The sequence below is a fragment of the Dipteris shenzhenensis genome, chromosome 20 (genome assembly GCF_047967505.1).
Source record: "Dipteris shenzhenensis isolate YYH24624 ecotype China chromosome 20, Dip_SZ_1.0, whole genome shotgun sequence".
NCBI lineage: Eukaryota > Viridiplantae > Streptophyta > Polypodiopsida > Gleicheniales > Dipteridaceae > Dipteris > Dipteris shenzhenensis.
Window position 1 is genome coordinate 50066363 of NC_141615.1, and position 25350 is coordinate 50091712.

The following is a 25350-nucleotide window of genomic DNA, read 5'->3' on the forward strand; positions in this document are numbered from 1 at the left end:
CGAGTGTGGTCACAGATTTTGCTCAGTACCCAGACAGGCGTGAGGATTGGGAGATCCTAACAGACGAGATCGAGCGAGAGTATTAGTCACCCACGCGGACAGGCACCTCGACGCAGATTCTTCCTCTCCCTCTCACCTATTCTAGGAGCAAAGTCAGGACGGCTCAGCCCTTTTCAGCTCTTTTGACTCCTAGACCTTACCCCAGGATGGTTGACAGAGATCTGCCCGTTGAGTTTTGGCCCTTTTTGGCTCGAGGGGTTATCACAGACTCCCTCACTCGATTGGAACTTCTACCGGTGTTTTGTCAACGGTCAGAGGAGGTAAAGGAGTACTTGGGATCTGTTGGCACGTTCTTCGTTTCTCCGCAGGTATCTTTCGATCTCCAGGGAGCGAAAGCTGGTCAGCTGAGTTACTTGACAGCGAGATTGCTAGACACCTCATGTGCATGACTCAGTTTTCATCGGTTCATCGTATTGTCGGCTCGCAGATTCATTCTTGCTCTAGGACTCTTCGACCTGGCTTCGGTGGCAGGGCCTTTCCGTTTCTGTTCTTTGAGATTCAGGGAGACTTTGATTTGCCCAGGAGTGCTGGTTGGTTTGACTTTCAGCTCCTCAGTTCGCGCCAGAGTACTATTCCCTTGGATGGAGCCATTTTACATGAGTTGGGGCAGATTTGGAGTTTGATTAGAGATGATTAGAGACCGACTTTGGATTGCGCTGTCAGAGAGAGAGTTTTGTGCCATTGCCACTGGCACACCCTCACTTCCATCTGATGTCTAGGTTGTCCATCATTTCTTGGAATGTGAGAGGACTGAACGGCCGCAAATTTACCTCAGATGCAGATGGTCGTAGATTGGGAGTTCCTAGATTGCAGTTGCTTAGGGACTCCCTTCGGTTTATTTCCTCAGGGTCCCCTCCAGACATTGTGCTTATCCAGGAGCATAAGCTTTCCCAGGACAGGATTGATGGATGCAGATCCTTACTCAGAGGACAGAGCCGGGCATGTTGGAGCCCAGCGGATGGCACGAGGGGAGGAGTTTGCATTTCAATTTCAGCTAGGTGGGCCTCAGAGATCACCCAAGAGGGTACACTAGTGGAGAGCAGAGCATGCTATGTTATTCTTCATATTGAGAGCACATCAGTTGGTGTTCTCAATGTGTATGCTCCCACGGATCCAGCCCACAGACGTGCTTTTTGGAGACAGCTCAGAGAGTCCCTTCCTCAGGCAGACACCTGGATTGTTGGAGGAGATTTCAACATGGTTGAATTCTCTGAAGACAAGGCGGGTCAGACAGAGGGTGGCCTTTCTGATAGGGAGAGAGTGGAGTGGGATAGTTTTGTTTTGCATGCTGGACTTCATGATGCAGCTCGATTGGACGACTTTCGTCACTTGGCTGACAGTCTTCAGTTCTCTTACTTGGCTGACAGTCTTCAGTTCTCTTGGTCCGGGGTTTTCCATGGCTCTCTTTCTTTGGTTAGACTTGACAGGTTTTATATTGGCCAATGGGGCCAAGCCAGAGGAGGACAGATTGGGATCTGCTCGGGTTATGTTTTATCTGACTATGGTCCAGTCCTTTTACAGATTCTTCCTACCTCTCGATTGGAGAGCACAGGCTCAGTGAGAGTTCTGGACTTTGTTTTTCGGAACGCAAGAACGGAGGTATCCAGAGTTCAGAGATTGATTCAGAGTTTTCCTCATTCTCTTTTCATCAAAGGGCAGCTTTCGGAGGCTCAGGAGAGACTAGAGGAGATTCAGGGCAGGAGGGCCCAGTTCAGGTTTTACTCCTAGCAGACTTTTTGGATTCAGAAGGGGGATAGATGCTCTAGAGAGTTCTTCAGGGCAGTGGGTTAGAGATACTCTTCGGACAGTCTTCGTAGACTTGTGGATGAGGCCGGGTCTCTTCAGACGGACCCTCACCGTCTTGTTGAGATCATTTCTGATTTCTATTCCACTCTTTACACCGCCGATCCAGTCACTGAGGAGATGATCAGAGCCAGAGAGGAGATTTGGAGCCATGTCCCCCTGATGGTCTCAGATAGGATGAGTCATGTTTTGGATAGCCCACTATCACTCCTGGAGATCACGGACGCGTTACATGAGCTGCCCAGAGATAGATGCCCGGGGGAGGACGGTTTGTCGCCACTTCTTTTTAGAGCTCTTTGGGATACGATTGGGCCTCATCTACTCTCTGCCTTTTCAGAGGCTCTCGATACAGGATCCTTGGGCGGGACATTATGCACAGGTATGATTTGTCTCATCTCGAAAGGGGGAGACAAGATAGTCCTACGTAATTGGAGACCCATTACACTTCTAGGGACAGCCTATAAGATCCTAGCGAAGACCTTGGCTCTTCACCTAAAGCCTATGCTACCAGGTATCATCAGAGCTACTCAGACAGGATTTGTCCAAGATCGGAGTATCTTGGATAACATCTTTACTTTTTGGGAGGCCACTCACTGGGCGAAGGAGAGTCAGCGGGAGATTGCAGTTCTTCTTCTCGATTTTGAGAAGGCTTATGATAGGGTGGACTGGGGTTTCTTGGAGGGCACTATGAGGAGGCTAGGCTTCAGTGATAGATGGATTTCTTGGGTCTCCTCACTTTTCTCCCACTCTTCTAGCAGGATGGTGGTCTGTGGAGGCAGAGGACCAGCTTTTTAGCTATCCAAATTGGTACGACAGGGATGCCCGCTTGCACCTTACCTTTTCCTTTTCGTAGCGGAGGCTGTGGGATACTTTATGCAGGCTACCAGTCATGGCACTTTGGGCCTATATCTGCCTATCCGGCAGGAGCAGGAGCTTCTGGACACTGAGTTTGCTGACGACACGGCACTGACAGTCAGAGGAGATGCATATAGTCTCGCTACTGCTGCAGATTCAATTGACAAGTTCTGCCTAGCCTCAGGGGGACTTGTCAATTGGAACAAATCAAAAGGCATCTAGACTGGAGCTCAGCAGGATACCCCAGCATGGGGAGGAGACAGAGGCTTTGTATGGATTCCAAGAGGCACCTCCATAGGATATCTAGGCTTCCAGGTTGGCATTGAGGTGTCCCCGACACAACAGTTTGGCCCAGTTCTTGAGAGCATCCGGAGAAAGCTAGCCTACTGGAGTACGGCTAGACTTTCTTTGGCTGGAAGAGCGCTGGTACTCAACCAGGTTCTACTAGCGACTATGTGGTACGTTGTGTCATGTTGGTGCTTTCATGCTGACTCGATCCGTCAGGTGAGGAGATCGCTCCGGAACTTTCTGTGGAGTGGTGGTGACGGTTCTAAGGACACTAGGGCTAGGGTTTCATGGGATACTATCACTTTACCTTCCTCGTAGGGAGGACTTGGGGCTCTTGATCCTGAGATGCAGAGCAGAGCCCTTTTAGTCAAACTTCTTGTTAGAGGTTTGACTCCAGGAGATCAGCCGTGGAAGCAGTTCTTACTGCATGGGATTCACCAGTGCACCCCTAGAGCAGCAGGCCAGTGGGCAGGTAGAGTCAGTTGGATCTTCCTGATGGACCAGCATTCTCAGCCTTCCTCACCACTTGTGAAAAGGCTTATTCAGATATGGGATCATTTTCGACAGCACCTCATCAGAGCAGTTCCCTCCTCCAGAGAGGAAATTGCCCGACAGCCACTTTATCATAATCCCCTGGTTCGGTATCAGGGATCTTCCCTGGGCAAGTAAGAAAGGTACGGATGGGGACTGGTCCACACACACACACACACTGCATGCGCACGCGCGCGCGCACACACACACACACACTCTTTTTGTTTTGTGTGAATCCATGTATGCTTATATTACAAAAAGCAGCATCCAAAGAGGAGACATGCGATTATCCTCACACACACACACACACACACACACACGTGTACACGTGCATGTTCACTTATAGTAATACAACCGTTGGGTAAACTGTGATAGTACTTTGAGATTTTGAGTAATGGGTAAGAAATGTGTCCAAAAACCACATGGTTGGGACCGTGGCATATAATATTGACAATTTCATGATGATATAAAAAATTCCATCAAATTGAGAGTCTTTTACTTGGATATGCTTTTTTTTTTTTTTGGGGGTTTTCTGTGATTTTTCAATTGAGGGTGTATCTTTTCTTCACATTATCTTACCTTTTCAGAAATAGTATGCGGGTACTACTTTTTCTTCTTAACCTCTTCAATCATCTTACTTAAATCATTCTGTCATGTTGTAATCACTAGCTGTAGATTTGGAATTATTGAGGCTAGCCACGTGTTTTCCTTTTTAATGATATCTCAGAATGCTGCATGCAGATGAGGAGACAGGCTGGTATGATGGACAGGTACACATCTTGTGTTTACATTGCTTGTTCCTGAATTGACAGTATCTTTGAACAGATTAGTCCCAATCTCTTTCACTCACTGATCAGTTGTTTTAAGTATATCATAGGAGTCTTTACTTGTACTTTTCATTGCAATGGCTCCTTCTGTAATAATATGGAAGGGTCTGCACAAACAAGCCAGATATGCAACACTGAAAACAACAGGATATGGGTGTGTAAGATACAAGTTGAAGGAGGACACACTTAGGATAGTTTGGAGAGGACTACAGCCTGTCAGTCATAGACATTAAGGGGTAAGGTCCTTGTAAGTGAAGGTTTACAGTTGCAAATAAAAGCCCACTGGCAGTTTGTATGGCCACCACTGTACATTGATACTGCTAGGATACCATGTCCTGAGCATGTACACTTCATCTTCGTTGGTATGTTAGCTGAGGAGATGCTTCATAGAAAAGCTCTACCCTTTAGGATTTGGAACATTTATGATATTATGGTTGGCCCATGCCCCCTCATAATGAGGTCGGGTGTGCACTCCAGGTTTCTGATAGGATGGTCTCTATGCTCATAGCAAATCCTCTTCAAGCGCAGATGGGTGGTATACTAAGTAGTTTTTAGATTATTTCAATCATGTTGGCACAGCTTGCAGCAGGTAGCATAGTATGAAGGAAACTGGATGGGCTCACACCTTTGGAGTTCTAACAGGAATTCCTGGTGTAGCAGAATGTTCTAGGGACAGGACGAAGAACTTGCTGGGAGGTACAACGGTTAGAAGGCACATGTGCTAGAGTAAGGTTTGAGTAACCATGTCCGTGCAGCATTAACAATGCTACACTGAGGAAGAGTTTGAAAAATTAACAATGCTACACTGAGGAAATTTGGTTTCTGTTCAATGCCCAATTGAGCAAAGGATTGAGGAAGCGTGATTAAAGCAGGTGGAAATAGCCAGGGGCATAGGGTGGGTCCCAAAGGTAGCAACTGGTGAGCTATACAGTCGGCAAAAGGGCCACTTAGAGCCAGCCATTTCTGGTTGGCAAAGAGGAAGGGGGGGTTGGCCAATCCACACACAGTTTGGATTGGCCATTCAGGCACTGGTCAGCCCCTATAAAAAGACCCCCTGGGGGGCAGCAGCACTTTCAGTCCAGAGGTTATTGGCAAGGTGGATCCATATGGATTAGCAAAGACATGTTCCGGAAACTCTTAGCTGGGTGTAGAGCACATCCAAGATGCACAACGTTCTAAAGTAATTGCATTTTGTGGGCTCGTCTTTAAGCCGCTGAAGACCTCGTTAAGAGGCGTACATCAGGAGAGAGCAGAAGATTTGGCAGCACCAGGAATACTGGCGGAGCAGGACACTGCTGCCCATGTGGCGTAGGTTGTAAGGCCTCTCTCGTACTCAATCTTGGTCCTATTTTGTGGATATATCTATACTCCTTGATTGCAACATCTTGCTGTCTATCATCCAGACCTGCGCATGGTTTATTCATGCTTGTGTGCGTACAGTGGGTAGGATCTAGATCAGTGTGTGATCTTGTTTGCACTGCAATTTTGGTTTTGGCTTGGCTCATAAAGCAAGACCCATTCAAAGTGGATATCTAACATGGTATCAAAGACAAGATTCAGCTTAATCTTTTAGTTTCTTCAAGATTTCATGGCTTCACGGATGCCAGTATCCAACTTTGGGAACATGGGCAAAATCAGATGGGACAAATTACCAATCTTGAATTGAAAATCAATAGCCATCCAAAACTGATATAACAGAGCAGGCTGCTACGCCCCGCCTCCTCCCTTGCTGGCCCCTCTCTCAGCCTCTCCCCCTCCCCCTCCCCCTCCCCCTCTCCCTCTCCCTCAGCCTCTCCCCCTCATCCCTCAGCCTCTCCCCCTCCCCTCTCAGCTCACTACTCTCCGTCCCCCTTCCCACTATCTGTCCCCTCCCTACCTGCTGTCCTGCCGCTCCCCCTAGCCTCCCCCTGCCCCTCCCTGCTCTCCTTCCCCCCTCCCTACCCTCTCCCCTAACTGCAGCCCCCCGCCCCCCCCTGCTGCCTCTCCCGCCCCCCTCCCTAGGCCTATCCGCCCCCCCTACTGCTGTTCCTCCCCCCCTTTTTCCCTCCCGCCCTCCCTAGCCTCACATCTCCTCCTCTCCCCTATTCTCCCTTAGCCCTTGCGTTCCCTACAACTCTCCTTCGCCCTCACTCTCTTCAGCCCCCCTTCACCCTCAGCCCTCTCTCTCTCTAGCCCCTTCACCCTCATCCCCTCCTAACCACAACCTCTGAGCCCCCATTTTCTGTAGAGGAGTGTGGGATAGAAGAGATGCATCATGGCACAAAGAGTGAGAGCACAAGTGAGGCAAAATCCATTGTATTAGAATGAAGGAATGACCTCCATTTTATAGAAAGAGAGGATGGTGTAGGCATGTCCCCTATATCAGTGGCAATCAGCCCCTACATCAGTGGGACTGGCCTAAATCAAAGGAACCTCCCATGTGGGGGCCTTTGGCTTACATCATCTTTTAGGTCACACACTAAACACATCATAGCACTAGATGCGCCTCTACAACACACACACACACATACACATGTGACTCCCCTAGATGCACACATGCACAATAGAGCAAGCCCTTGACCATAGTTATCCCAACATACCCCCCCTCAAGGGTTTGTCTCTTGCAATGTCAAGGATACATATCGTCTCATAGTTTCTCATGCCATCTCATGGTGGTCACACATGGCTATCTCATGGTGGTCAAGGATAAATCTATGTCTAGGATCTCATGCTAGCAAAGATGTCCAAGGGTCAAGGTTTACAAAACTGGGATAGACCAAACACATATCACATGGCCTACATCATATGGTGACCAGAGGTGATTTACAAAAGACAAAACATATGACATTCTTTTTGGAATACTACTTCAGGCAGAGAACCTAAAAATTTGAACAAGTGATGATAAACAAAAATTCAAAGACAAGTTGCTTAAAAGGCAAAGTCCTTGTCTTCTACTACAAAGTTGGATGCTTCTTTTGCTGATGGAGTTCTCTCTTCAACCAGATTTGACATAGTTCTCTTCTTCTCATTGCAAAACTTTTCAGAGTGATTATTCTTTCCACAATATGAGCAAGGGTTGATTCTATAACAATCCTTCTCAAGGTGATTGTTTTTCCCACAGTGTTTACAAGCCTTGAACTTGCTCTTTGAATTAAGGTATGAAATTGCATTATACAAATTCAAATTGCAAATCATTACAACACTAGATATGAAGTCACATCATGTTTTAAACGTGAATCATCTAGGAATCATCCTTCAATCCTCCTTCAATCTAGTTATATTTCTTACAAAACCCATGTAATCTAGCTATATCTCTTACAAAACCCATGTTTTGTCTATTTGATTTTGCTTGAGCTCTTGAGCTCTTTAGCTTAGCATAGCGTAGTACTACAGCTACACACATTCCGGACCTGGTTGGGCCCGAGTGATCTTCCAATGAAGCTGGGCTTCCACAGAGATCACTTCTTACATATCACAGCGGAGGGTTTCATTGATCCACCAGGATACACGCAGATTCACCTACCCCCCTCGCTGAGGATCTCTCTTGGGCAGTTCCGGGTCTCTTCACACAGACTTCGTATTGAGAGCGGCAGAGTGGAGCGGTTACCCAGGGAGAGGCGCATATGCACACTATGTGACATGCAGGAGCTTGAGACAGAGGTGCATTTCATCTTCAAGTGTCCTGTCTACTATGAGATCCGAGGGCGTTTCTACTGCCTCTTCAGAGATAGTTATGTAGTTTTGGCCCGTTTCCTCTCCTACCCAGACTGGCGATGTTTGGTTGCTTTCATTCATGAGGTGCTTAGACACCGCGATAGGATACTCCGAGCACGGAGACAGGAGCAGACTTCCTCCTCGACTGATACTTCTCAGAGCTCTATCACGGAGTTCTTTCAGCCAGATCACATAGACCCCCGCGAGGCGAGGCCTCGACATGACCGTGACCCGGAGCCTGTGACCCGACAGCTCAGACAGAGGGTTGACTCACAAATCATACTTGGGGACATCCCCCCCCCCTCCTTGTTTAGGGTCGGGGCCCGACCGATGGGGTTCACAGTGGCCTTGGTTAGACGCAGAGCTACGACCAAGAGACGTACCAGGGCTGCACCTTTGGGGGGGCGACATCGCTCTATTGCTGACCTCATGCCTCTACTTCCACAGCCCAATCCATCCTGATGTCCTACTGTTGTTGATGATGATGGTGATGGTTATGATGATGTCGACGATGATGCTGAGATTGATATATATATAGTCGAGATATGACTATGTTGTACTTAGGATTTAGTACTGTCATTTTGCATATTCTGCATTCTGCATTGGTATGGATGCTCGTTTAGTAGCTCCACTACCACAGCTCATTGTATCAGGTTTCTCAGAGTCTCATAGACCCTTTGGTCTTCCAAAGACTCTAATAAACTTTCTTTCTTTTTCCAGCCCATTGAGGCTTGTATTAGTTTTCTTCTTGCTGTACTTTGTCCCATAGGCCCACGAGGCCTCTAGAGGACGTTAATATCTCTTTCGTTCTTCCTTTCTCTCTCTCTACCCTGATAATTATGTTGGTTCGTTCGTGCAGGCTTGAGTAGCTTATTGTGACTGCATGATTGTAGACTTTCAGCCAGACTTGCCTTTGGACAGTAAGCAGCCCGGCTTGGTGCATGCCTTTCTTAAATGAATTATTGTGTTTATGGATGTTTGTAGATGAGTCTCCCAGCCAACAGTGCCTTTGGATGAGAAGCTACTCCTGCAAGAAAATCGTATCCCTGCACCTTAAGCACTATTTTGTTACAAAATGGAACCTGAAATTGCTGCAATTTTGAAGATGAAAGATCGAAGATGTTGAATGCCCTTAGATCTGGCATAAAAGTTTGAGGCAGAAACTCATGGGGAAATGATAAGTGGTGCCATACAACTGCAATGTAAGAAGTACACAGTGGCAAGCCAAGTAGCAAAGCTCAGCACTTGTTTCCTTGGTCACCCCACTTATAGAAGAGGAGTGCATAACTATTAGAACACGTAGAATAGAAGAATTTGCTGGCATTATCCTTACATGAGCCCCCATCAGGCCAGCATTTAACACTGCTCAGTAAAAGAAAAATTTTAATAATGTCATCAGCAATTTTAGAGTGAGAGTATGGTGGAGAAGATATGAAGTTATTTTCTCCTTTATGGAGTAGTTGAGAACATCAAAACGTTTCTAAATGTTTCTTATCACTTTCAATGGATGCTTGAAACCAAGTGTTATTTGCATGTTCTACATTTTTTTGATGTTTTTCCCGTCTCTGCAGAGTTGGTGTGGAGTTTTCATAAATCCTGAGGTGACTCAAAATTTTTTTATTTTGTGAAGGTTTGGGTAAAGCCTCCAGAAGTGTTAGCTCGAGATCGGCTTCTTGGATCATATAAGGTAGCGGTTTACTCCTTTGTGTGCCCCTGCGGATTGCATCATGCCTTTTTTTTTTCGGGGGGGGGGGGGGGGGGGTAATATTTACGTGGCCTACCACTGTTGCATCTTGAAGTGGACCTGAAATTTTCGGCAAGTTCGTTATGAATTTCTCCGTATGATTAATCTCAGAATTTTGAATTTTTAAAAAAGGAATTACATGTCATCAGCCGAGACAGTTATAGTCGATAGGTAAGACTTGAGCCCACTCAGATGATGAGAAATAATGAGAATTTTGCCTGCTACCCTGGGTGCTATCTACATGTTCATCTTGGGTGTGCTGCATCTTCTGTGGATTCATGGCTGGTCTGGATTTATGTCTTCCACTGCTTCTAGGCTTAAGATGCACAGGTACTTCTGACCAAGTGGCAGAGAGACACTGTATTGGGGCAGTGAGATAAAGTCAATTTTGTCCTACATTGTCGGCTCCTGCTGTTTCTTGGGTCATCCTGGTCCTCTTAGCCTTCACCAATACCATTGCAACTCTGTTTATTGCTTGTCGAATTCCTTACTCCGTGTATTGTTGCTCTGTCTCAACAGCTCCATTGACTCCTTTGGGTATGTATGCATGTCGTGCTAGATCTTTGACAAAATTTCTGTCCCCTCAGTCAGCTCCCTTCCAATGACATGCCTACAATATTCACATAAGGTTCTTTAGAAAGAGATGCTAAAAACAATATCTCACAAGGAAAATCTCTGCAGAAGCAACTGAGGGTGAATGCACTAGAATGGGCTTGTGCAAAATGTCACTGAAAAGGTAGATAGCTTTTCAGTGGTGCTTCACCTCAAAAAGCAACAGTTGTCTACAGGTGGAACTCCACAAAGCACCACTTTGAGACGTAATTTATAGGCTGAGGGCACATGTATTGAAAACTGTGGAGTTTTGTCAATAGAGTCCGTTGATGGACATCTCCACTCTGTTGTGTCCAAATAAAGGCAAGAAAGGGGAATTTCTCCTAAGAGTTAGGGTCTACAGTTTGTGTCATACTAAGGAGAGTGCATCCCTAGACAGATCAATGACCTGCAACTAGTACAACAGATGATAACTTAAATTTTGTACCATTGTAGAGACATGTAGTTAATGGATACATACGGTAGAATTTAGGATTAATGTTGCAAGAGAAATAGCAATGTTACTTGTAAAAGTAGATGGATCAAAGCAGTTACATCCTTCAGGTCAGCAGCAACAAGATGTTATGCTCAAGTTGAGATAACATGAGCTGCTAAGGTCAGGCGGCATTATCTTTTAGATGATGGACATTTGTATTGTATTTGTGTTGCGCTTCATGTAATACGGTCAAAAGGTTCAATGCCAAGGTCATGAGTGTGAGTGAAATCATGACTATATGAATCTAAGGCCAATGGGCTAGGTGCACCTAAATGTGCCTAGGGGCAAATTGATTTTAATTGTATCCCAAGTTGGGGTAAAAGGGTGCATCAAGTGAGATCCCTAAATAAGGTGGTTCAGCTAGGGAGATTGGGACTCTACATGTACGAACGTGAAATGAAAAACGTTTTTTTAATTTTGGACATACGTTTTGGGATGTAGAGGTTGGCTGGGAGGTTAACTGTGTTGCGATCACCCATGATACGTTGGAAATTCACAGCAGGCGTTTTAGGAATGTATTATTTGTTATGAGAGCTGTCAACATGACCTGCAAGAGTGGGTTTATGAGGCCTTGAATTGGTGATTCAAAGTATGTTATCAGGGGGAACAGACTAGGGGGCATGGGACGAGTTGGAGAGCAAGAACAGGCTGATTCTCTCTTCTAGTCTGCTGTGCGCTCCACAACATGACACGGGCTTGCCGCCTTCCTGCTTGTGAAGCCGTGTCAAAGGAAAACCTATTCAAGTGAAGGATAGCTCCCACAGGCTGTTTTGAAGTGGTGCGCAGGTTTTTCCACCACTATTCCATGTGCGAGAGCTAAGCTGAAGCTTGTCCGAGCAAGGAGAACATAGATTTGCTGTTCTCAATTTAGGCAGAGGTTTGCCCATTCATTGACGCTGATATGAATGAATCTTTGGAGTAGGTGCTACATAAGCAACATAATTTAGGCACAATACATTGGATCGTAGGAAGATCTACATCCAGACCAAGGGGGGTGCAGGACAAACGAGATGTGGTTTGACCATTAGGACGTAGCTCATATGATGGTGCTCATATAAGCACTCAAGTTGTATAGTAATTGATCATGTGACAAGTAAAGACCTGCATAGGGAGGCTAGTGGGGTGCTGAGCACAAATATAGAAGAAAAAATGACTACTCCAGGAATAAAAAATTCAAAGCTTAGTGGTTGATGAAATCCCGTCTTTCCATCAGTGAGCACGTAACTAGATGGAAAATCAGCTTTGTGGCGGCTTTGGATGGTTTTCGTTGTTTTTTCCCCCAAAGAAAAGACTTCTATTAAGTATGAGTGAAACTCCGAGAGAAAAGATCAAGGGAAAAGTACACCACGCAAGGCATGAGAAAACAAATACCCTAATGGGGCAAAATCAAACTCTTGTAAGAGAGCTAGAGAAAATCCAACGTTGGGCCAGCTCAACCCTATGGGGACTCCGAAAGAAATGGAGCCGCTCCACTCCCTAAAGAAAACAGTCCTCCTGTTAGGGGCTGCCCATGAAGGCCCTTGCATGCTCCCCCAAATGTGTGTACTGTATCTGTCCATAATGTGTATGCATGGTAAATCTAGGAACCGTCCAAAGACTTTGTGCATTTGGACCTCCAAATATACCACGTTGATCTACTCGCCATAATCTCCCATGAGCTGTCCACCAAGGCATGTGCGGGTCGATATGGAGAGTCATCGAGAGAACATGACTCAACCAAATGTCATCAAACCAAGAGAGCCCAAGAAGAGCAATGTCTCTTGTAAAACACCTGAGACCCGGAAAGAGAGAGCTAAACTACCGAGCCCCACGTTATGAAAAAAGGAGAGTGCATAAAGGGGCTGAATAATCTAGCAATCACCATCCGAACGATCCTCACCTGTTTGCAGCCCCATAAACAATGCAAAATAGACTCTTCAGTAGGAGGTCGGCAATGAATACATGCAGAATCTCCCCGAACATGGACCTCCACTGGTCCATTACAATGAATAGAAAGCCAAAGAACAGAGTGAAGTTTCTGGTCCTGAGGGATTAAAGGATCTCTGCAAATCAATAGAAATTTGACAATTCTCCCAATGAGGAGCTCGTGTGGGCCTCCATCCTCTCAGGCTAAGTTGAAAGTCGAGGCATTGCTGAGTGTGTATCAAAAGAAGGGGAGGGTCTTCTCTCGGTGTGTTGCTTCTATTCATTCCCACTCATCAGGATCCTACTGCAAATACTTTATGGAGACTACCTCCATATAGCCAAAGCCTCCATGAACCCAAGGGGATATGGTTTGGGGTAGGGTCTAGATACCATCCTGAATCTAAGAAACACTGCTTCACATGACCTACAACCTTGACAAACTGAAATGGAAAACTTGCTCCCAGAATGGATAGACCAAGGCATCCCTATGAGATCCTCGGAGTCCTATGACCTGAAGTGGGACCCGTGATCTTGTAAAGGCCCCTAGCCATGTATACGGAGAAAGAAACCTGTCACCCACTAAAGAACCAAATCCATGGGTGTGGATGCATCTCCCTCTAAGGTGACTTACTAATTGGAATTTGCGAGCATTTGGAGCCTTTTGAAGACCTTCCAAGAATCCGTAGTGGAAGTAGGACCTCTAGACCACTGGATATAGTGAAAGGTACCAAGTGGTGTGCCATCAAAGGGCAGTAAAACTAACGAGTAACCAACACTGTTACATTAACAATTCAGCACAAGTATTACCAGCAGATTGGGAGCTAGAGTGCCCCACCTCGACAAAGACAAAGATTGGCTCCAAACCTTGGCACCGTTTCCTTGCACTTGCATGCGCAGGGTGTGTGTTTTGCTTCTTCCCTTCTCCTGCATGTGACCCATCTCGTAGAGAAACCAAAAATATATTCCTACACAGAACATGTTCCTTGCCAAAGCCAGTAGATAGGATACACAATGAATTCAAACCCACTCGCATTCATCAGTGCTCTTCCAAAACTCCGTAGGCATCAATATCACAAACGGGGCTTAGCTGAAATCTGCCGTGCTTCACTCACTACGAACAGTTCTTTGACTGTACAAATGACAATTCTCTCTCTCTCTCTTTCTGCAAGCAACTAAGGCTAGGACAACATGTTGGATTGGACCCCCCCGAAGGTATTTTTATTCATCAAAGATTTGAGTACAGAGAGTTCAGCTTGGAGGCTGTTGTTACAAAATTCAAAATGTGAATTGTTTTACAAAGAGCTTAAGGCTCATTCATTTGGCAAGTTGCCACTTGTCTAATTTCTAGCTTAGTTCTAATCCCATGTCCATGGGTAAGGTCTTCTTGGGTCTTCTTAGCAGTTGGTCATGCGAATAGCTTCTAATCACTCGCGAGGCTTTGCAATGCCAAAGTGTAGAACCTCTTTTATACTTGCAACAATTAAATAAAGCGCATAACCATGGCACCCATTAATTGTTAGTGCTTCGATGCGGAAAAAAGAAACTCTGGACTAATCCTAGTCACTATGGGCATCCCCACTGAACACATGTGCACACATAACAAAATAAAAATAAAAAAATCTCTGGTTTATCGGAGTCAACGCTCTCATAATTAAGGGGGCTTTGACCAACGGCCGAGGCGCCTTAATTATGGCCAAGTCTCTCCAACCGAAGTTGGCACAACTCGGTTAACTGTAGTTAGCCCTCTTGGTAGATGCCAAGTCTCGTTGACCGAAGTCAACACTCTCTGACCGTAGTCAGCTCTGTGGTTCTTTGGTTAACCGCAGTTAACCCTTTTGTAATAAACCAAGTCTCCCGGACCGAATTCAGGCTTACTTGATGAGAGTCAAGTATCTTTGATCATAGTCAATTCTTTGACCATTAAAGGAACTCTTTGACCATAATTAACACAAATGGAAAACTGTTGAATTTTGATCAAATAAATGGTCAAGTCAATACTTAGGATATTTACAGCTTGGTGACATCCCCTCAGCTTCTATTCAGTTGACCTCAACTGAAAAGCTTCCTTGTAAACATCCAAAAGTTGTGGATGATCGGACAACATGTCTTCATCCATCCACTTGGCATCCAATGCCGTATAATTCTTGAATTTTACAAGATACCTGTGTGAGAGAATGGAGAGTTAGAGAGAGCAAGAGAGTGAGAGCTGAAAGCTTGGAAGTTGAAAGCTGAGTTGCAATAGAAGAGTGTGAAGAGTACAACTCAATGAGTGAGAGATAAGGTTTTGTCCTAGTGACAAAACCTTAGTAGTCACTAACCATAGTTAGTGAACTAATTGCAGTTAGGGGGAAAAACCTCTTAAAGAGGGAAAAGTACCCCTAACTAGCTTATTAAGTTACATTGGTCACTGCTGAATTATATGTATAATTCTAACACCCCCCTGCAGTGCCAATGTCATGTACAAGGCTGATCAATCACCAAACGGATATAAGTTCAAGGCACTGCGAAATGCCTCAAACTTTTCACGTGATAGTGCTTTGGTAAAAATATATGCAACGTTGTCATGTGTGGACACAAAGATCATACTGATCTCTCCTGCATGCAACTTGTCTCTGACGTAGTGATAGTGAACCTCAATGTGCTTCGTGCGAGCATGAAACACCGGATTCTTTGCCACTGCAATGGCACTCTGACTATCAGTGAGAATTGGAGAAGGACCCTCCAAAGACAGATGAAGATCAGCAAATAGACGTCGCAGCCAGACACATTCAACTGTTGCTGTGAAAGCTGCCTTGTACTCAGCTTCACATGATGAGGTAGCCACTGTAGATTGTTTCTTGCTCAGCCAGGAAATGCAAGATTTACCCAAAAAGAAACAATTGCCACTAGTGGACTGCCTAGTATCATAATCACCAGCCCAATCTGAATCACTGTAGGCATGCATCTGCAAGTCACCCCCCCTGGGAAATAGCAAGCCAAAAGACTTCGTGCCCTGCAAATAACGGAAGGTGCGCTTAATTGCCTGCCAATGCATAGTTTTTGGGCTGTGCATGTACCTGCTCACCTGAGATACTGCAAACTGAATATCAGGTCTAGTGTTGCAGAGACATATGAGGCATCCAACAGCCTGACTGTAAAGTGTGGCATCAACTAATTCTCCTGCATCATGCATTGTGAGTTTCAGCCCCGGCTCCATGGGAGTGGCTATGGGCTTACAATCATGCATGTTAAATCTGTCCAAGAGTTTCCGAACATACTTGGACTGAGACATAACAGTGCCACGTCTCTCATGAGAGAACTAAATCCCCAAATAAAAGTGAAGCAGCCCCAAATCTGACATGTTAAAGTTGGTCTGCAAATCAGCTTTGAAATCTGCAATTTTGTCTTCATTGGACCCTGTGAGCAGTAAGTCATCGACATAAAGAAGGATGACTAAAATTTCCCCCCCATCCATCTTGATGTAGAGGGTGCTCTCAGTAGGACTATTGTGCAGCCCCTTGCTAGTCAAAAAGGCATGGATCTTGGCATACCATGCACGAGGGGCCTGTTTCAGCCCATATAAAGCTTTGTTGAGCTTGCATACTTGAAGTGCATTTGCTGTAAATTCAAAGCCCGGAGGTTGTTTGACATACACCTCTTCCAGCAAGTCCCCATTTAAGAAGGCTGTTTTTATGTCCAACTGATGAACATTCCACTCAAAATGTGCAGCCATTGCAATAATTGATCGGATGGTGGTCATCCGGGATGTAGGAGCGAATGTCTCCTCATAATCTATGCCCTTTTTCTGAGCATATCCTTTAGCAACCAGCCTTGCCTTATATCTGTCAATGGAGTCATTTGGCCAATGGCATGTTTACCCGGTGGTAAGTCTACAACATCCCAAGTCTGATTTTTTGCAATGGACTGCAACTCATCGTGCATGGCATTCATCCAATGCACATTGTCCTTTGCCTCTTCGAATGTGGCAGGCTCTTCCTCATCAAGAAGAGTACTTGCATATGCTGATTCCACTGAATTAGCACCTTCCATGTGCCTTGCTGCACTGCGAGTCCTGCCAGGTAACGGAGCATCAATTTTACTCTCCCTGAGAGTCTGTAACAGCCAGTTTGGGACTGTTTTTGCTGCATGTATGTCTGCAATTTCTTGCTGCACCACCTGTTCCACTGCCTGTGGAGGGGGCAAGACATCCTATGGCGGGACTAAAGCATCTGGAGGTGGCTGTAAATTCTGATTTGCATCAGAAAAATCAGCAGGGGAACCCAAGGCAATGGGTAGCAACCCCTCAAAGACATCCTCTGAAGAAGAAGCCATTTGAAATTCAGCCTGAGTGTGAGCTGAATTTCAAATGGCTTCTTCTTCAGAGGATGTCTTTGAGGGGTTGCTACCCATTGCCTTGGGTTCCCCTGCTGATTTTTGCATCTGAGTGTGAGCTGAATTTTCAGCAAATATCACATCTCTACTTACTATGATCTTGCGTGTAGCAGGATTGTAGAGACGGTACCCCTTTGCTTTCTGCACTGTACCCAACAAATATGCACTTAATGGCTTTATCTGACAACTTGTGCCTAAATTCAACTGGCACATGAGCATAAGCAAGGCATCCAAAGACTCGGAAGTGATCCACTGAAGGCTTTCTATCATTCCAGACCTCATAAGGAGTTTTTGTTTTTAAAGCCTTAGTGGGAGCCCGATTCAAAATGTAATTGGCACACATCAAACCCTCAAGCCAGAATTTGTGAGGCATGTGTTTGCTTTTCAGCATACATCTGTCCATCTCCATGAGAGTTCTATTTTTCCTCTCAGCTTTGCCATTTTGCTGAGGGGTCAACCTGACTGTGAGCTGATGCACAATACCCTTGCCTTTCAGAAAAGCATCAAATTCTGCAGACAAGTATTCCCCACCTCTATCTGTGTGCAATGTCTGTGTCTTGACTCCGGTTTCATTTTCAACCATGGCTGAAAAGTGTTTAAACACCGTGAACACTTCTGATTTGCGTTTCAGCCCAAAAACCCAAGTGAAATTGGAGTAATCATCAATAAATGTAACGAAGTAGAGATGACCACCCAACGATGGAGTCCTCATGGGACCACAGACATCACTGTGTATAAGCTGTAATTTGTGGACAGCTTTAACTGAACCATCCTTCTTGAAGGGGAATCTATGCATCTTGCCTAAAATGCACCCTTCACAGGCATGTGGAGGAGGTATCTCAAAAGGTGGCAATGCATCAACCATGGAATACTTCTGAAGTGTCATCAAGCTGTTGTAATGCATGTGGCCATATCGGGCATGCCATAATTCTGCATTCTGCATGGCAGCTGTAGGGGTAGAAATTGCAAGAGCATGGGCTGCTCTTTTCTCAAAAAGATCAAGCTGAAAAAGCCCACGCAGCAGAGTGCCAGATAACCTTAAGACATAGTCATCTTCCCTGTCTCGGACAGCACATTTGTCATCCTCAAAGATGACCTGAAATCCAGCTCTGTTAAGAGTGGACACTGTAAGAAGATTTTTGGTTATACCAGGCACATATAAGACATCTGAAAGTCTGAAAATTGAGCCATCAATGGCAGTGAGCTCAACATCTCCTGTGCCACGTACTGAATATGATGAGTTGTTGGCACAAGTGACTTTCTTACCAACGGGAGGTGGATGCAAGGAAGTAAAAAGACACTTCCTAGAAGTGATGTGCTTGGATGCACCGCTGTCAAAATACCAAGTGTTCAGTGTTTCATTGACGCTGAAAGCAGAGGCATCCGTAGAAGAGTCATAACTGAAAGTCAAAAATGCATATGTATCATCACTGCAAGTGGCTGTACTATCCCGAGCATCTGGAACAGCCAGCCTAGAATCTGAAATGCAAGATAAAAAGGCATAATCCTGTCCAACAAAGTTGGTTGCAGCATCCCCACTGTCAGATGCATGAGGAGCTGAATCTGAAACAGCCATACCGGAGCTGTTTTTCTTCTCTTTTGCAAGCCTTTTCCTACATCCTGCAATGTGATGACCTGGCTTTTTGCAGTAGTGGCAAAAACCCTTCTTCTTGGGCTTACTTGCATCATTTTTAGCCTTTTGTGAAGGCTGTCCTGATCCACTGGAAGGCTGATTTACTGATGTCTTTGCCAGTCCCTTTGTTTTTGATTTAAACTTTGAGAGCATGGCTTGTTCACCTGCACGTGAGGCCAAGTTTTTCCTGGTCTGCTCTTCCTGAAGCAGAAGTCCTATCAACTCATGAAAAGTGAGAGGATTTGCACCCTCCCTCAATGATAAGTTCAGCGAGGTATGAAAGCTGAGATAAGACTCAGGAAGAGAATTCAGAGTGGTTGTAATCATCTCTGAATCAGGAATAATTTCATCTATATTTAACAATTGCTCTCTGAGATCCTGTAGCTTTGTGAGGTGGACTGACATGGAGTCACCCTCTTCCATATGTGTATTACTTTACTCTCTACATGCTTTCTAAAATATCCCATGCTGCCTTGGAGGTCTTACACGACCGGATATGCGGAATGATAAATCTTTTCACTGAAAGAGAGATGCATGACAAAGCTAAGGCATCCCGTGAATCTCATCTCTTCTGATCTGGAGTAGTGGCTATAGCTGCACCAACAACTTGTTCTGCAGCTGCCCCTTGTGCACGACCTCTTCCACCTCCTTGCTGAGAAGGGGTATTAGGTGCCATACCTGCTGGTCGGATCTCACCCCCATTCACATAATCCCATAAATTATGAGAAATCAGAATATTGCGTACCATAAAACTCCAGAGGGAGTAGTTGGTACCATCCAACTTGTCTTCCTGTGAAAGACCACCGAACTGGAAGTCATTCTGATTTTGCTGGGCCATATCTGAGAAAGAGATTTAAGCAGATACAAAACTGAATTCCCTTACTGGGAATGAAATGCATAACTCCCAAAAAACACAGCCAAGCACTGGCTGTAAATGCAACTCAGATTTCTGTACTTGCACTGTCAGAAATCTGTCCAAGCATCAAAAACTCTCCAGAATCTGCCAAAAGTGCTGCAAAACACTCCAAGAAAGGCAGTATGAACTGAAAACTCCAGAAATTGCTCTCCCAACACAAAAGCCCCAAAATAGGCCTGAAATTGCAACTGGAAAGGGACAAATAGATCAGAAGCCCTAAATGTTGCAAGAATTGCGCTCTGTCTGCAAAAGCCCTAAATTTCACTGCGAGATTGCAGTGTAATTACAAAATCCCCAAATTTCTTCAAGAAATTGTACTGCAGAACTGAAAGCCCCAAATTTCGAGCTTGAAATTGCAACCAGAAAGGGACAGAAGTACAGAAAGCCCCAAATTTTGCAATTTCAGCAGAAAGCCCCAAATTTCAGACCAAATCTGCAATGTTTGCTCCAAATGTAGCTCCGAAAAAACTGAGCCAAACAATGGCTGTTTGCAAAATGTGCCTGCCAAAGATCACCTGCGAGTTTACTGTATGGCTGACAGTACGGAGAACGTACGTGCTGGTACGGACGAAGACAGCGAGTTGTACGGCTGGTGGCGGCGAGCTGTACGACTGGTACGGCACTGTACGGCGAACCGTACAGTCTGACGACGAACTGTACGGACGCGACGTACGATGCTGCAGATCTGCAGCGTAGGTACGGTATGGTATGGCAGGTAAGGTACGACATGTATAGTACGGATTCTGTACAGTCGTACGGACTGTACGGACGAGGTGCAACAGCGAAGCGTGGGTTGTAGCTGGAGCTCAACGGGGAAGAAGTAGGGAGCTGGATCTAATGCTCTGATACCAAATGTGAGAGAATGGAGAGTGAGAGAGAGCAAGAGAGTGAGAGCTGAAAGCTGAGTTGCAATAGAAGAGTGTGAAGAGTACAACTCAATGAGTGAGAGATAAGGTTTTGTCCTAGTGACAAAACCTTAGTAGTCACTAACCATAGTTAGTGAACTAACTGCGGTTAGGGGAAAAACCTCTTAAAGAGGGAAAAGTGCCCCTAACTAGCTTATTAAATTACATTGGTCACTGCTGAATTATATCTATAATTCTAACAACTGGTAAAATTCCTTGCCCTGAGGGCCTTTGCGTACAGTATGGTACACAATCTGCTCTGGCTGAAGGACCTCCTCCAGCTCATCGACTTCTAGTGGATCTTCTGCTATTGGCTCTATAGGCTTTGACCCCTGGAATTTCTATAGAAGACTCACATGGAAAGCATTGTGAATCCTCCAATGCTCTGGCAATGCTAACTTGTATGCAACCTCATTAATCTTTTTTGTAACCCTGAAAGGGCCATAGTATCTGGGAGATAACATTGCATACACTTTCTTCTTGCCTTTAAACTTGTGGAGCATATCTTTCTCGAACTTCAAAACCCAATCCCCTTCCTTAAGATGTAACTGTCTCCTATGCTTATCTGCAGCTCTTTTATGCTTTTCTTGAGACCTTTCAATTGCTGTCCGGACTTGGCTGAAAGCTGTCTGGAGGTCTCTCACAAACTGATCAGCTGCAAATATTTCATCTTTGGTCCTCATGATAGGTGGCAGAATCACCACATAGATGATGTCAAAGGGGGCTTTCCCTGTAGAGTTGTGAACTGTATTATTGTAAGCGAACTCTACCAATGGTAGGTACTTTTCCCAGTCTGAACCTTGGTCACCCACATAGCATTTCAGCATATCCAATGCTGTAGAATTTGCTACCTCACTTTGACCATCTATGTGGGGATGGAAAGAAGAAGAAAAATTCAGATTTGTCGTCATATTATCAAATAAAGCTCTCCAGAATAGACTGGTCATTTTGGGATCTCAATCACTGACAATGGACTTAGGCATACCATGGTTTTTAAATATCTATGCCATGAAAAGCTTAGCCATATGATCTGCTTTTATGGTTTTTCGAACTGGAATGAAATGAGCTTGCTTGCTGAATCTATCAATGATAGTCCAAATCTCATCATTCCCAGACTTTGCTCTTGGCAAATAAAAAATGAAGTCCATTGCAATACTTTCCCACGGCGCCTGAGGCACGGGAAAAGGCATAAATAGGCCAGGTGTCTTCCGTCTATCATACTTCACTTTCTGACATGTAAGGCATTCAGTAACAAACTGATGTATATCTTTCTGCATCCCTGGCCAAAAGAAATACCTCTCTAGTGCTTGAGTTGTTGCTGTAATTCCTCTATGCCCAGCATAGGGAGGTACATGGCATTCTTCCAAAATCTTTTTCCTTATCTCCTGGGTGATGCATAGGCAGTCATCTTTCATTAGATACCCATCTTTCAGGGAATAGTGACTGGTGGACTGCCCCTCTTGCATTTGCTGTAAAATCTCACCAAAATCTGCATCATTAGCATATTGCTCCCTCATGTCTTCCAGGTCCTGATAATAACCAATAGTCACATTATTGACCTGGGGTCTTTGGGACAAGGCATCTGCCACTTTGTTCCGAACTCCTGGAGTATGGACAATCTGAAAATGATACATTGACAGCATATTTCCCCATTTCATATGCTTCTCGGAGAGCTTTGTCTGAGTCAGAAAGTATCTCAGAATTTGGTGATCTATTTTAACAGTAAATTCTGCACCCAAAAGATAATGCTTCCATGTATGGATGGCATGAATAACAGCCAACAACTCTTTCTCATAGATTCCCAGATATCTCTCTGCATCCTGGAGTCTCCTGCTCTCATAGGCCACTACATGACCATTCTGATGCAATGCAGCCCCAACACATTCCCACAAGCATCACGGTCCACCTCGAATGACTGATACAAATCTGGAATGATTAAAATTGGCTCTGTGGTCAGCCTCTCTTTGAGTGTGGTGAAGGCTGTATTTTGAGGAATTCCCCATCTGAAAGCTGCATTTTTCTTAGTAAGATCGTGGAGTGAAGTGGTTATATCTGCAAAATGCCTGATAAATCTTCTGTAGTAAGAACATAGGCCTAGGAAACTACAAACTTCATGCACAGTTTTCAGCTCTGACCATTCTTGAATGGCTCCGATCTTTGCCGGATCCATTCGTATCCCATCTTTGGATATTATATGCCCCAAGTAATGGATCTCTTCCGGGAAGAATTCACTTTTCTTGCTGTTTGCATAGAGCTGATGATTTCTCAGCTCTTGAAACACTTTAGCAAGATGTTCCTTATGCTCTTCTTAGGACTTAGAAAAGACAATTATGTCATCAAAGAAGGTACCAGTGAACTGTCTGTAGGGTCAGAACATGCGATCCATCATCCTATTGAAAGTAGCTGGGGCATTAGTCAATCCAAAAGGGATCACCAGATGTTCATACAACCCAAAAGTAGTGCGGAACGCTGTCTTATGCACATCCTGAGGCTGTATCCTCACTTGGTGATAGCCACTCTTTAAATCTATCTTGCTGAAAACTGAAGCTCCATTTAATTGATCCAACACATCATCAATGTGCGCGCGGAATAGGGAATCTATTCTTAATGGTCATTTTATTTAGAGCGCGATAATCGACGCGCATATGGAATGAACCATCTTTCTTTTGTACTAGCAGTACAAGGGAGCAAAAAGGAGACGAACTCGGCTGCATCAGCCCCTTGGACAACAAGTCTTGCACCTGGGCCATAATCTCCTCTCGCTGAGTTGCACTAACTCTGTATGGGGGCCTATTGGGTGGCTCACTGCCAGGAATGAGTTCTATGCCATGATCCTCAGGTCTCTCAGGGGGTAACTCCCCTGGCAAAGTGTCAGAAAAGCAATCTTTAAAATCCTCAAGAAACTGAAATTTATTTTGATCTGCCTCACTTATTTCAGCATGCATTTCAACATCTCTCTCTTTTACAAAAACCATGTAAGCTGAAACTGCAGACTTTATTTCTTTTCCTATAGAACTATTTGAGGGAATAGTTTCCCCTCTATTCCTAGCAACCACACGATGTACTTTGCCCCTATGTACAAACTCCAGCACTCTCTCAGGAAGAGTCAACTTCACTGCCTTGCGATGGAACCAAGGCATACCCAAGACTACATCATGATGTTTTAGTGGAGAAATGAAGAAGTCTTCCTGATCCACATAGCTCTGTACATGAAGACAGAGCTTTCCTATCAAGGGAGTGACTGGCACAGGTCCACAGAACATTTGGTCAGCATCCAGAGCCCTGCCCAACTCCTTCGTCTTTATTCCCAGCCTCAGGGCTAAATCCTCTGATATAAAATTGTCTGTAGCCCCTGCATCAAATAAAATCAGCCTTGCTGGTCTCTGACTTTGCCCCATTATAGCAGCAATTCTCGTTCCTATGGATTTGAAACATGACCCAGTATGTCAGGAATTCCTCCTGCCATTGGCTTGTGCAGTCCCCGTGGCTTCTCTGCGTCTTTTCCCTTTGGATTTGAAGGCTTTTCTGGGCACTGGGCAGCCACATGCCCCTCTTTGCCGCATTTGAAGCATTTACCCTCTTTCTAGAAAGTTTCAATCTGTTCAGGGGTAAATTGTGGTCTTTCCTTATAGGGCCTTTGTACTCGGTTTCCACTCGACTTCTGAGGCTGAAATCCCAAGGCTCTTTTGAGCCTTGGGAAACTCTCTTGTTTCAAACTTGGGGGTCGCTAGCTTTTTATCCCACAGTATCCCTACCTGTAGTGAAGGCACACTAGTAAGGATCCTGCTTGTACACGAGACTAGCCACATTGGCTGAATGCATAAGATCTGATATTTCTTTAATATCTTTAGTGTTCACTTGGGCTTGTATCTTTGGAGTGAGTCCTGCCCGGTACTTCCTGAGTCGAGTCTTGTTAGAAATGTTCTTGAAAGGCAAAACCTGCAAGTATGAATCCCAAAATTTCTGGTTGTAAGACTCAACTATATCTTGTGTTTCCATATGTATGCTCTCCTAACCAAGGAGGACATGATCCTGAAACTGTTTGGGAATAAACTGTTTATAGAAATCATTTTTGAAGTCCTTCCATTTCCTGGGGGCTACATAGTTGGCTGTTTTAGCTATCCACCATGCACTGGCTGTACCAGTCAAGTGCAAACCAACCATACAGAGCTTTGAGGACTCACTGAAATTTTCCAGGCTGAAGGCAGTATCAAACTGCCTTATGAACTGTATTGCCTTTTCAGCTTGGCCATATTGGCCATTGTAAGTGGCAAATCTTACTGACTTCCCACCATCTTTGAATTCTTTAGTCTCTGCCTTCCTGCTAGACTTCTTCCTCTTCTTCTTCTTCTTATGCATTGTCTCTGAAGATCCAGAAGGAGAAGATGATCTTGAGGATGAAGAGGTAGAGCTAGAAGAAGAAGACGAAGTGGATGAACTGTGAAGATGCTTTGCCTTTTTCTTCTTGGGAAGAGGACCTGCTCTGTTTTGTCCTTATGGTGAGACTTCTTACTCTTTCCCAATGTGTCATCTGTGGAAAGAGGAGTAGAACTCAAAGATCTCTTTTTACCCACCACTTCTTCCGGATCTGCTCTAGAGGGAGGCTTCTCTGGTTTTTCCTCAAAGAGAGGTTGTACCATCCTACGAAACAAGGGTGTTGCCTCTCCCAACTGAGTAATCAGCTCTCTATAGGCATTCTCTTTATTTATTTGCATAGCCTCTGCCTGCTGTA

At 44.9% G+C, this 25350-nt stretch overlaps 1 protein-coding gene across 3 annotated transcripts in view; it reads left to right on the plus strand.

Annotated features, from left to right (window-relative positions):
• Window positions 1-25350, plus strand: part of LOC147889796 (YCF36, putative (DUF1230)) — an 84306-nt gene that overhangs the window by 16917 nt on the left and 42039 nt on the right. For all 3 annotated transcript variants that reach the window (XM_087392053.1, XM_087392054.1, XM_087392055.1), the window contains exons 3-4: window positions 4279-4307; window positions 9688-9744. In XM_087392053.1, the coding sequence (XP_087248179.1) occupies window positions 4279-4307; window positions 9688-9744 (86 nt within the window). The remainder of the gene's footprint in view (window positions 1-4278; window positions 4308-9687; window positions 9745-25350) is intronic.